This window comes from Euphorbia lathyris, chromosome 10 (genome assembly GCF_963576675.1).
Source record: "Euphorbia lathyris chromosome 10, ddEupLath1.1, whole genome shotgun sequence".
NCBI lineage: Eukaryota > Viridiplantae > Streptophyta > Magnoliopsida > Malpighiales > Euphorbiaceae > Euphorbia > Euphorbia lathyris.
Genome location: NC_088919.1, coordinates 10,325,505 through 10,339,301, shown reverse-complemented (window position 1 = coordinate 10,339,301; position 13,797 = coordinate 10,325,505). Strand labels below are relative to the sequence as shown.

Sequence of the window (13,797 nt, the reverse complement as noted above, 5' to 3'; positions counted from 1 at the left end):
CTTTTTGCATATGAAAATACAAATTTACCTTTAATTATATAAATGTAAGCTTGTCTTTTAGTTTTCACTTTTAATCAAAATATTTTTTTTGATAAAGTTTGTGTAGTATATATATATATATATATATATATATATATATATATATATAATTATAAATATAATAAAAATAAAGCATATATTTATTCTCTTAAATTTTTATTTTCTTTATCACTTAATATATTAATTTTTTTGGAACTCATGGGGGTTAAAATCCAATAAAACAATAAGAAACAAAAAAAAGCAAAATTAAAAACAGCTAAGAATTAACAACACGAAAGTCCGCAAAAAGAATGTCATAGACAAATATAAGAGGCGCATCACACTTGTAAAAACCAAAGAAATATACTATGTCTAGTTCGTCATTCAATCTGTTCCTTTGTTACTCCATATAAGGATGCACCACTTTAATCTTCCAATTATTGTTAATCAACTCTTTGGGGCGTTTGCTTGTCCCTGAAAGTTATAAAATTATACTAAAGTTGTAAAATTATACTAAAATTATAAAATTATACTAAAATTATACTAAAATACTAAAATTATACTAAAATTATACTAAATTATACTAAAGTTATAAAATTATACTAAAATACTAAAATTATACTAAAGTTGTAAAATTATACTAAAATTATACAATTATACTAAAATTATACTAAATTATACTAAAATTATAAAATTTCGTCTTGTAATCAAAATCTCAAGACAGAATTGTCCTCTAAGTTCAATATAATATTCTTATCTAATCCTAATTTATCCGAACCAATACAATCAATTAAACGATTTTCTTTAGTTAAACCTAAAGACGTGAATAAAACTGAATTAAATAAGTTTTTAGTTAAAAAGTGTTCCATGTGGGTTCGATATCTTTTATTACTACAAGCGTATACCGTGCACTTGCGGAAATCGCTCAACATTCGACTGGGTGGTTTTGCGGTGAATTTGGGCATTTGTACGGTTGTGTTAGTAGAGTTTTGAGGTTTTTACTTCAGGCTGGACTTAGCTTGGAAAAAGGGTTTTATGTGTGGCAGATTCTTCGGATCTCGATCGACGGTCCGATGGTGTCCGAGTCTCCCACTACTGACGGGCTTCATGCCATGTGCATGATGATGTTTGGGGTGGATCGGGATCAGCTTCTGTTGCCGGGCCGACATTTATGGGGTGGGAGGTGTATTTGTTCAGGCTGTACACAGGCTTGTCATCCAGGGTAGGGATGACGCTACTCGGGCCACAGCGTGGATGTGGCTTATGCTTGGATCCACTCTGTTTATTGACAAGAGTGGAGATAGGATTAGGTCGGCCCATCTTGCTGAGGTTTACGGCGGTGTCAGCGGGGCAGCTGGACTTTCATGGGGGTCTACTACACTTGCTATGTTGTACCGGCAGCTGGGGATAGCAAGCAGAGCAGACTATTCAGGTATATGCGGATGTTTGACCCTACTGCAGACATGGATATACGAGTATTTTTCGGTGTTCCGGCCGCATAGAGGAGCTCACTTGATCCCAGCTGACCATGCCCGTGCACTAAGATGGGAGGTCGGGATACCAGGCAAGACGACCGCGCCGACTAGATACCATACGCGGGCAGCTGGACCGTATGATGGCAGCAAAGGTATTTTATAAAATTTTAGAATTAATTTAAGTATTATTTATAGTATATTATTATTTTTTATTGAGTATTATTTTTTTCCAGGTGACGTGGTTGCCTTATGGTCCTGTCCCCGATGATGATCGACTTCGAGTGTCCTACGCCGGTTGGATACGGTGTAGAGACATCGTCGAGCCGTATATGCCCGATCGAGCACTGCGATAGGTCGGATATACTCAGCCTATCCCAGTTGAGCATATTAGACCTGATAAAGCAGTACGACCATGTAGATCTTTAGCGTATAAGCTCACGCATTCCTTAGTCGCAGTTGAGGATACCTGGCGGAGATTTCCATCGGCTCGGGGCATTGATCGTAGGAGATGCCGACCAGTTGGATACGATCCCACTACCTCTGATCCTGCTTATATGGATGCGATATTCACATCCTCATCTCCTTCATGCACCACAGGCTGGACCGGTACAGCATGCTCGCGCCAACAACGAATTTGTAAGTTTATTACTATTTAATATTATTATTTAGTATTAGTTTATATGTGTTTATTTTTTAATATTTATTTATTAATTTTTTTTTGCAGTAGGTTAGCTGGTTGTGGCGTGTCACCCAACTAGCGGCTACCCACCGATCTGACGAGAATGCTCCACGCATTAAGAGGGAGATGGATGAGTTTATGGATGCGTGACGTCGGGCGAACTAGATTATTTTTGTAGAACTTCATACATTTTAACACTTTTGATATTATATTTACTCTTTTATGTTTATTAATTTTTATTTTAATGTTTATGTTTTTAAATTTTATTTGTTAAAGGGTAATACGAGTTAAAATGCTGTAATTTTATTTCTAAACGGACAATTCGAGTTACCACAATTATGAACAATTTTTTTTTGTGATTTATTCATACGGGCGTGAGGTAATCACGCCTCACCACAAGGTGAGGCGTGAGGCTATCACGCCTCACCGTAGGTGCGGACGTGATAGTCCCACGCCTCACCTTGTGGTGAGACGTGATTACCTCATGCCTCACCACATGGTGAGGCGTGATTACCTCACGTCCGCGTGCCGGGAGAGGTTTTCCCCCCCAATTTCCCACCTCAAAGCCTGAAAGGGTACTTTCATCCTTTCATGGGGCTAGAGGTGGGAAATTGGGGTTGGGTTTAACAACACCCTAAAAATATTATGTATGAAATCACAAGTGTAATATATAAAGGCGTAGAAAATTTATTTACCCTTCATTTTATCAGCGGTGACAAAATTATACACAACCTAAAAACACGATTAAAAAAAATAGTAGAGTTTGATTAGCTTAATGAGTTATTTTGGGTGGCTTAAAGTCCAATTATTTTGAGGTGTACTAACTGCCCTCGGGTTGGATTTTGATCCGCCGCAGTCGCCACATCTTGTATACAAGGGTATTAAATGGGACATATGAGCTGAAACTGTAGTACCGGGCCGAATTCACTCCTGGCCTCATATCCTTCGCCACCTTCTAAAATTATTAATTAAGTCATGACTTTATACTTTAAAAGTCAATTAAATCCATAACTTTCTAAAATAAATTAGATCTTTATTATTATTTTTTTTGGTAATAGAAAGAGGGTGAAAACCCAAACAAAACAAGAAAAGAAAAAAAAAATGATCCTTTATTACTAAAACTATCAATTAGATCCTTTCATAATCAAAGTAAAATTTGGTTCGATTATTTTATATTTTTATTTCGATTTTAATCAATATTTAACTATTTATTTATTATACTTTAAGTTTCAACTATGAATTCGATTTTAGTAGAAAAGTGATGTACATTAAATCGATGTGAACGGTTTTAATCGTAAACCGACAAAGAATGCAATCTTCTCAAACCTAGAAGGTTGAATAAACCCAAGGATGAAATCCTTACTCCAATGGAGGCTCAAATGTTTAATGTTATCAAAGTTGTGTTTCATTACAAAAGAGAGGGATTTTATACCTTCCCCAATTCTAAGAGTGAATGACTAAAAGACCACACTAGGATTTCAAAAATAGGTTATACCCATAGGGGTAAAATAGGAGTGGGGATAGTTAATGACAGTTCAGTAAATAGAGGGGAATGACAAAATAGTAAATACAAAGTGACATATCTTGTTCCTTGCAGGAAGAACTTGGGGAGGAAGTATTCCTCAACCCAGGCACGCTCCGTGTGGCCTTTCTTACGCTCCGTGTAAGTGAAGTCCTGGAGTTGATTCACTGTGGCTGCTCGTTCCAAGCTCCGCGTGGCCATCTTCATGCTCCACGTAAGTGACATCCTGGACTTGGCTGGTCTTGTTTGCTCGATCCACACTACGTGTATTGATGGTTAGCTCCGCGTGTTCGATCTGGTTTGGGGCTCTTCACGCTCCGCGTGATTGACTTGCTAGATTCTTTCTCCTCAGCTGGATCCCCATTGCCTGCACGAGCCTTGGAGCCACGCTCCGCGTCTCTCGGCTCCAGGTCTGCTGATAGACAAGCAATGTCCTCATTAAAAAGATAATTAAATCGAATCAAAGTACTTTATAGTATGCGTTTACATAACATTTATTTCATTTTTTTAACTAAAACTTAAAATATATAAAAATATACTTTTTAAAATCGAATTAAGGTATAAAATAACTAAAATATTCTTACTTATGGAAGTGATTCAGTTGAGGTTTTCTAATATATTAGAATTTAATTGATGTTTTTTTAATGAAAATGTCAATATTTTCATTAAATACGAAAAAATAAGTACAATAAGAAACGAAAAAAGTAAAAAACTTTACAAAATCCAAAATGAAACGAAAACGATTATAAGAATATAAAAAGCCATAAAAGGTATGAAACACACTAAAAAACAATAAAACATATGCTTCATTGAAATTCAATCCGCAGAAAAGCAATTGCAATCGAATCTTAATCGTTTAGATCGTTCCGAACATTCGGATTTAAATCCTTCATTTTGTTACAATCACATAGATATATTGATCCATGTATAAAATAAAGGGTAAATTCCAAAAAAAAACCCTTGTGGTTTGATGTTCTTCCGAAAAAACCCTTTGTGGTTTGTTATTACAAAAAAAAAAGGATTGTGGTTTGCGCCGTTAACCAAAAAACGGAAAATGGCTTAACGGTGTTAAAATGCTGACGTGGCACAGGGGTAAGGTTGGAAATTCGAATTTTTTTTTATTTTTTTATTTTTTTACCCCTCTCTCTCCTCCTTCTTCTTCCTTCTTCCTCTTCCTTCTTCTTCTCCTTCTTCTTCCTTCTTCTTCCTTCTCATTCTTCTTTTTCTTTTTCCTTTTTCTTCTTCTTCCTCCTTATTCTTCCTTCTTTTTTTTTCTTTTTTTTTAAGTTTCCGGAAATCTGGAAATTTTCAGATTTCCGGAAATTTTCCAGAAATCTGGGAAATTTCCAGATTTCTGGAAATTTCCCAGAAATCTGGAAATGAATGAAGAGCAAAATTTTGGACGGCCGTCTACTGAGCTCTGCCGCCGGCCTCGACTGTGGGTTATACGGTCGCTTCCTCCAGTACTTAGCCGATCTCCGTCTAACTCGTCAAGGTAAACATTCCAAAATAATTAAAAAATAAACGGAAAATTAATTAAAAATGAAGAACGGAAAATCTTACAGAGGAAGGAGGATACGATTTGGCAGCTTCGATAGTGTCCAAGAAGGCGAGGAAATTAAGGTCACAACCATCATTTTTAGTAGAAAATTCAACAGCAAAATTAAGCATTTCTCTCAAACCAGATTCATGATGGAATTGGAAGAATAAGATGTGATGTGATCTGTTAAATTGAGGGAAGGGATGGCGGAGATGGCGGAGGATGTTCGAAATTCGAACTTGTGGTTTGATGTTCGAAATTCCAAAAAAAGAGGAGAATTTCCGGGGAAAATCCAGAAATCTGGAAATTGTCCAGATTTCTGGAAAATTTCTGGAAATCTGGAAATTTCCAGATTTCCGGAAACTTAAAAAAAAAAAAAGAAGGAAGAATAAGGAGGAAGAAGAAGAAAAAGGAAAAAGAAAAAGAAGAAGGAGATGGAAGAAGAAGAAGGAGAAGAAGGAAGAGGAAGAAGGAAGAAGAAGGAGGAGAGAGAGAGGGAAAAAAATAAAAAAATAAAAAAAAATCGAATTTCCAACCTTACCCCTGTGCCACGTCAGCATTTTAACACCGTTAAGCCATTTTCCGTTTTTTGGTTAACGGCGCAAACCACAATCCTTTTTTTTTGTAATAACAAACCACAAGGGTTGTTTTGGAAGAACATCAAACCACATAGGTTTTTTTTGGAATTTACCCTAAAATAAATCGTTTCCGCTCTTGCTAAATCCGAAAAATGTATAAATAACAAAATAAGAGAGAGCAGATACAATTGAAACCGATAAAGAGATCCAATAAAATATATAAACACTGACTAAAAAGATACAATAAAAAAAATACAGTAAATCTAACCCGAGAGGAGGAAGAAAACACAATTGAATTTAATGGATGGTTTTAGAAGATTAGAAACTTAATTGATTTTTAAGTACTTTGAAAATGAATTGTTTTTTTATGGAAAGAAAATGAAAATTTAAAAAGTTAGATACCTAATTGAATTTTTAAACATTAGTTAGAGATTGAGTAAACATTTTTGGGTCATCCCGAAAATAATACGACAATCAGTTCTCTCACTCTCTGCCTCCTCATTTTCTCTCTAATCTAGCCGCCGACTACTGCATATCCAACCAAGCTCGACGGAGAAGGAAATCACAGCTCTTGTAGATCGGAAAGCAGATATATTCCTTAAGGCAAGTTACTTCCTCTGGTTTTTTACTTTTTTTTCTTCATTTTTCTGTCTTGCTCTGTTGATTCTTTTTTTTTTTTTTTTTTTCTGAGAATGGTTTGGTTTTTGTGTGTTTTCTGTCAATTTTATATTCAGTTATATGTTCTTATGTATTTGAGAATACGGTTATGGTTCAATATTTACATATTAAATCGACAATTGGTTAGTACTATTTCTCACACTGTATTGTTAAGTTTTGAAAAACACATTGCATGCGATGTCTCTCAAATCAGCAAATAAGCATGCCGGATGTCCCAAATTAATAAGTTTAGGTGCGTGATTGTCGAAGTATAAGTTTATGTGTGGAATTATGTTGTTTTGATGCATTACAATTATATTATGAGAATAGAAAATTGCTACCAAAATCAAAAAAATGGTAAAGAAAATGTGGAATCTGGATTTTCATTCGAATCATATTTCTTTCACTTCAAATGCTTTCCTTTAGTTGGACTTTGCTCATTTCTATGTTTAGAACAATGGTTTCATGTTATTTATGATTTGAGTTTTGAGGTTAATTAGGGAGGGTTTTATACTTGATTACATAATCAACTTCTTGTTCTGTCATCAAGTGATTGTAACAATTAGGCATTTAGATTTACTGGTTTGTTCTTCTTTTAAGAGTTTAAGGATAAATCCTGGATGATAACTGAATTTGTTCATCACTTGACATGAGATATTTGACAATATGGTTATCTATTTCATATACATTCTGTCAAACTGAATTTGTTACTTTTTCCTATCAATCAATCCCATGTATTTGTTAAATAAAAACATGCAATGTAGATCTACCATAGATATGCATATTAGGAAAGCCTATTTGATTATGAAATTGAGCTCATATTCTATTTTTTTCAAATGTTGTTTTGATTATCCTTTGATGAAAGTAACATATGCAGTGTGGGTTCTTTCATACTTTTTCCTATCAATCAATCCCATGTATTTGTTAAATAAAAACATGCAATGTAGATCTACCATAGACATGCATATTAGGAAAGCCTATTTGATTATGAAATTGAGCTCATATTCTATTTTTTTCAAATGTTGTTTTGATTATCCTTTGATGAAAGTAACATATGCAGTGTGGGTTCTTTCATGTACAAATTTCCCAGTTGACATTATTGTTCCATTGGGAGTCTTAGAAATTATTTGTAACTATGTTTCATATAATAAATCGCAGTGTAGTTCATTACAGTTGCTAGATATTTAATTTGAACACTTTGTTGAATTTAGTTAGCTAGCTATCTACGTAGTTATACTAATATTATTAGAACAAGGGACTAATTCAAGGATTGTTATGAAACAATATCACAATGACTACATTTTCTTTTTCACAATATAAGCAACAGAACTTGTTTTAAAAATGTGGAGGGAATTGATTTAATCGGTGTTGAAAATGTTGGTTGCAGGAGGCTGGAAGTCAATTGAGTGAGGGGAGGAGGCTTAGCCTGATTAATTGGTTTCAACAAGTTTTTTCTTCCTCGCTCTCTCATCGCTTTCAGTTTTCAGCCTTTTCAGATTTTCTTTAGCCTCTTCAAATGTTTTTCCTGTTCTGTCCATGAAATTGGGTTTTCTCTAACAACTGCTCCTTATCTTCCGAAATCTGGCACATTACTTCTGTTTCTTTTTAACAGCATTGCACTGCTTGGGCAGAGATGAAAAATCATCTTTTGTTCTAACTTGGCTTGAGATTTGTTTTCATTTTTTGAGACTCACTCTCAAGCCAATTTAAAACGATTGATGATATTTCATCTCTACTTAAGCAGCATAATGCTGCAGATAGGGAGCCGTTCCTTTAGGAAAACCAAATTATTAACCTATTGATCTTTCCTTTGTTTCTTTTTTGAATATTAACTTCCAACTTGTTGTGGTGGTTTCAATTTTATCATCTATACAAATGTATTCACTTTTTATCAAATTCATTCATGTGCAGACCAATAAACAACAATTTTACAAAGCAACTTTGAGTTATTGCAGCTTCGAAGCAAATTCTCCACCTTTACAAACCTGGCAACCCCTCTCACCAAGCAATCATGCATCTTTCTTCTCAAAAACTGCAAATCAATGACACACCTCAAACAAATCCATGGCCAGATCTTCCGGGTCGGCCTCCACCATTACATGAATGCTCTCAACAAGCTTATAGTGTTCACCACAAATCCGTCTACTGGAAACTTGTACTATGCCGAAAGCATCTTCAACTACATGCATGAACCATCTTTGTTAACCTACAACCTAATGATCAAAGCCTTTTCAAAGAAAGGAATTCATAGAAAATGTCTTTTGCTTTTCCAAAAATTGAGGGAAGATGGGTTGTGGCCTGATAATTTCACGTACCCATTTGTTTTGAAGGCAATTGGATGCTTAGGAGAGGCTTTTCAAGGTGAAATAATTCGTGGGTTTGTTATAAAAACTGGACTTGGTTTTGATACGTATGTATGCAACTCCCTCATTGACATGTATGCTCAGTTTGGTCAGCATGAAATCATGAAGAAGTTGTTTGATGAAATGCTTGACAGAGATGTTGTCTCCTGGAATGTGCTGATTTCAGGATATGTTAGATGTAGAAGATTTCAGGATGCTGTAAATGTTTTTCGCTGCATGAGAGAAGATAGTGATTTGATGCCCGATGAAGCTACAGTTGTCAGCACTCTTTCAGCTTGTGCAACATTGAAAAATTTGGAACTTGGTAAGAAAATTCACTGCTATGTGAGAGATGAACTTGAATTCACTTCTATTATTGGAAATACACTGCTGGACATGTATTGCAAATGTGGTTGTTTGACTACAGCCCGAGCAATTTTTGATCAGATGCCTTCTAAAAATGTCATTTGTTGGACAACCATGGTGAATGGTTATGCTAACTGTGGTGAGCTAGAAGAAGCAAGAGTGTTGTTCGACAAGAGTCCAGTCCAGGACATTGTTTTGTGGACAGCTATGATAAATGGGTACGTGCAATTTAACTGTTTCGATGAGGCAGTTGCACTCTGTAGAGAAATGCAACTTAAAAGAGTTAAACCCGACAAATTCATAGTGGTTTCATTACTCACGGGTTGTGCGCAAACGGGAGCTCTTGAGCAAGGTAAGTGGATTCATGAATTCATTAATGAGAACAGAATTCCAATTGATGCAGTTGTTGGCACTGCTCTAATCGAACTGTATGCAAAATGTGGGTGCATAGAAAAATCCTTGGAGATTTTCAACAGATTAAGAGAAAAAGATACAGCCTCATGGACTTCAATTATATGTGGGCTTGCCATGAATGGTAAGATTAGCAAGGCCCTTGACTTGTTTTCGAAAATGAAAGAAGCTGGGGCTAGACCTGATGATATTACCTTCATTGGTGTTTTGAGTGCTTGTAGTCACGGAGGATTAGTTAATGAAGGTCGTGAGTTCTTCATTTCTATGACAGCCGTGTATCAGATAAAGCCGAAACCTGAACACTATGGTTGTCTAATTGATTTACTTGGACGAGCTGGACTACTTGAAGAAGCAGAAGAGCTAATAAAGAAGATACAGATTGAAGGTGATGCTATTGTAGGCCCACTTTATGGTTCTTTGCTTAGTGCTTGCAGAGTCTATAGGAATGTTGAGATTGGTCAACGAGTGGCCAAAGAGCTCGTGAAAATTGAATCAAGTGACTCTAGCGTCCACACACTTCTTGCCAATATCTACGCCTCTGCAGACAGATGGGAAGATGTTACGAAGGCGAGAAAGAAAATGAAAGATCTTGGAGTAAAAAAATCACCTGGTTGCAGTTCAATTGAGGTTGAAGGTATCATCCATGAATTTTTTGCTAGAGATGCATCTCATCCGGAAATGCGACAAATATATTCCATGTTGGACAGAATAGCCAAGCCAATGTTGGGTTCGGCCCAAAGTGAAACTGAAAAAGAACATATAGTTGCAGTACATTTTCAATGAACAACATTGTTTATGGAAATTCTTTCTAACAGCATCAATCTTTGGAGCAAGCTGGGGAAACAACAATTAAGAATCACTCCTTGAAATTGTCCGATTCCAAGGTATTTTATTTTACCTTGTATGGTAATAACTTTTCATTAAATTTATGGGTGTGAGACAGAATTTTCGATTTGATTAGAACTCTGCTCAATGAATATAGTATCTCACTATTTAAAATTTCTGGAGAGTATTTCAGTTGTACTAGAGTTGAACATTGTTCAATTAAGCTCAAATGATTTTTTGTATTTTTCTCTCAATTTAAGGCAACTTTACAACTTAAATCTACTATTACATTGATTTCATTTGTGATTACGCACAGTTCATATTCGTTAAGCCAATGTTTTATCTCTCAATTTAAGGAAATTCGTACTTGTTTGATTAAATGAAATACGAGTTCTAGACTGGTTGATTGTGAAGGATTTTATGTAATGATATGAGCATGGGAGAACAAGTTTTACGAATGACTTATGAAAGTTATTTGGGGCGAGCCATTTTATTCTTTCTCATTTTCTTTTCTGGGTTAAATTTTAGGTTGTTTGAGAGTTCAAACATCCCCGGGGCATTGCTGATTATGAGATTGGTGCTGCTGATGGTATGTAGTAACATTAATTAATTACTTAAACTTGTTGTGACGTGTATAAAAGAAAAGGCAATGCTTAAGTTGAACAATCTAGAATTCTTATAGTTTGTGTTGTTGATGCAGGTGAGAGCGAGCCTTGGTGCAACGGTAAACGTTGTTGTCGTGTGACCGAGAGGTCACGGGTTCGAGTCTTAGGAGCGGCCTCTTACCAAAAAAATTTGGCAGGGGAAGGCTTGCCTCAATTACACCCTTGTGGTGGGACCCTTCCCCGGACCCTCGCTTAGCAGGGATGCGTAGTGCACCGGGTCGCCCTTTTTGTGTTGTTGATGCAGGTGATGTTTTTGTGGTGTTGGACTGGCGATGTCATATTTCTTTGGTTGAAGCTTGTGTTGCACAGGAGGTAACAATCAGTGACCGAGTTAGCCAGTTTCGGTTTCTTTTTAATTACTTTGAGCAACAGCAGAAGCACACAATCCATTAATTCGTGGTGTTGACACAGATTGTTAGTAGCATTCAAAAGTTACGGAAGAAAGCAAGGCTTGAAAGGAAAGATGCCGACGCTGTTGTGGTGTACCACGAGGCATCAGAGGTACACAAGCCGCCTATGATTCTTAACTCACAGGCAAGTCATGTTCCCTTTGTTTTGCTAGTTATTCTAAAATAGTTTTTGAGTTCAGAAAAGTGAAATGGCGATGTGAATGTATGTTGTGCAAAATTGTCTTAAAATTTGAATATAGATGTTTCCAATGCACAGGATTAATACATAACGGATTTAACCGGAGCCAAGTTATTGACATCAAGGCTTCCGGTGTCGTTGTGGTAACTTTGCTGGTCTTAAACTGGATTCGGGTAGCAGCAGTGTTGTAAAAGTCGCTAGACGCTAGTCGGATTTGTATTTTTCCATTGTTTAGATTTATATTAAATAAATTTTATATAAACACATTAAAAATATTAATTATACTATCTAAAAATATTAATAATAAATATTATATAATAGAAAAAAATAAATATTTGTTTTAAATAAATAATAAAATAGTTATTAGTTAACTAATTACTTATATTATTTTTTACTAATTGTAATTTATAAACTGAGCCGATTTTAACCCTTTTCAGCCGATTTTTTTCATATAACTCGACTTGACCGACTTGTCCGATTTAACCTAATTTGAACTGCCTAGGCGGAAGAAAATCTGGCTCCCGACTTATGCCGACCAGTTATACAAAATCGGTCGGTGTTGTAAAAATCACTGATATAACAGCCGATTAGTCGCCGACTTGACCGATTTTTACAACACTGGGTAGCAGAATGAACAAGAAAAGTAGTATGAAAGAACATGTACTTTCCGGTGCAAGCTATGATTACTTTGTTTTTAACAAAGTAACCATTACTTTGTTTTTTTCACCATTGGATAATGAGATAGAAAATTAATCTAATGGTGTATGGTGGGAAGAAACAAAGTAATTGTTACTTTATCAAAAATAAAGTAATCATAGTGTCTACCGTACTTTCCATAGCCTTCATTTTCAGATCCTATTGAAGTTGTGTTGAAGCGGTAGCTATTATGAGATGATCCGAAGTGAATTGAATTGAATTGTCAAAATGAATGTTGCATTTTGAAAATATTAGATATTTTGAATTTACCCTGATGACTTGGCTAACCTTGCTTACCTCAAAGGTTGATCAATAGACAGTTCTATATATACTAGGCGAAAAGCATCTTGAAGCCCTTGAATTTTAATTTTTTGATTTATTAAGCCATTGATCTTTTGTTTGGATACATTAAGCCCGTGATCTTTTATTTTTAGTCATATTAAGCCTCTGAAGAGCAAAAAAGTCGGCTTTGAACATAAAACTCGGTTAACATAGTGTTATTCATTTAACGTGCGTCCCGAATTTGCATTTTTCAGCTTGAAAGCAGTTTTTAACACTGATGAAATGAATAACGTCTTTTTAACTGAATTAAATATTCACAACTAACTAATTTGGCAATCGAGGGCTTAATGTGATAAAAAAAAAGATTAGGGACTTAATGTAGATAAATAAAAGATCAAGAGCGAAGCTCAACTTGAAAACTCGCGAGATAACATTCGAATCAGCTCGTTTATTTATTTATTTTTTTTTTGCTAAGAGATAAAATTAATCTTGTTTCGAAACATTAGGAATAAATTGTTACATTCAACATGTTAAAGGTAAATATGCACGTTTGCATAAAATTATAGACAAAATTGAACCTCTTCTCATTTTAAAATGAGAGGAATAATTTATTAGTCCTTGATGATTACTTAAACAGTATAACACATCATCAAACAGTATAGCACACTATTTAGTTCTCGTATTACAAGATTCTAATTTTTGTTCTATTAAATAGTTTAATTTTTGTTCTATTAAATAGTTTAATCCCCTTGAATGATTTTTTCTCTACTTGTTGCATTTTTTATATCTAAACTTTAGCATTTTAAATTTTGATACTTGAAATTTATTTTTATATTTAAAAGTTATTATTTTAAATATTAAAAGTATACTTTTATATTTTTAATTTTTTTTTCAAAAATAAACAAAATTGTTTTTGACATGTTTTCTGTTTCCTCTCATCTTTTCTATCTAATTTTAATACGAAATATAATTCAAATATTTTAGTATATAAAAAATAAAAATATAATGATTACTTTGTTTTTTACAAAGTACCGTTACTTGGTGTGTTTTTCACCATTGGATGATGGATCATAAAATTAATCATAGCGGTAAAAAACAAAGTAACCATAGCGGACACCTATAAAAGTATATTTTTAATATTTAAAATACTAAT

General features: G+C 34.7%; 1 protein-coding gene across 4 annotated transcripts; it reads left to right on the top strand.

Annotated features, from left to right (window-relative positions):
- The first annotated feature begins 6,250 nt into the window (after window positions 1-6,250).
- LOC136208978 (pentatricopeptide repeat-containing protein At1g31430) lies at window positions 6,251-12,000 on the top strand. 4 transcript variants are annotated; one of them, XM_066000297.1, is made up of 7 exons: window positions 6,251-6,415; window positions 7,857-7,906; window positions 8,381-10,472; window positions 10,942-11,002; window positions 11,114-11,390; window positions 11,490-11,612; window positions 11,745-11,997. In XM_066000297.1, the coding sequence occupies exon 3, from the start codon at window positions 8,512-8,514 to the stop codon at window positions 10,369-10,371; it is 1,860 nt and encodes a 619-aa protein (XP_065856369.1). In that variant the 5' UTR covers window positions 6,251-6,415; window positions 7,857-7,906; window positions 8,381-8,511; the 3' UTR covers window positions 10,372-10,472; window positions 10,942-11,002; window positions 11,114-11,390; window positions 11,490-11,612; window positions 11,745-11,997. The 4 variants fall into 4 exon arrangements, with proteins under 4 accessions (XP_065856369.1, XP_065856370.1, XP_065856368.1 ...); XM_066000298.1 differs by lacking the exon at window positions 7,857-7,906; XM_066000296.1 differs by having other exon boundaries at window positions 7,857-10,472.
- Window positions 12,001-13,797: the final 1,797 nt, after the last annotated feature.

Bases quoted from the DNA above. Each gene is read 5' to 3' on its own strand.
- LOC136208978 (XM_066000299.1), top strand. From the start codon at position 8,512: ATGACACACCTCAAACAAATCCATGGCCAGATCTTCCGGGTCGGCCTC.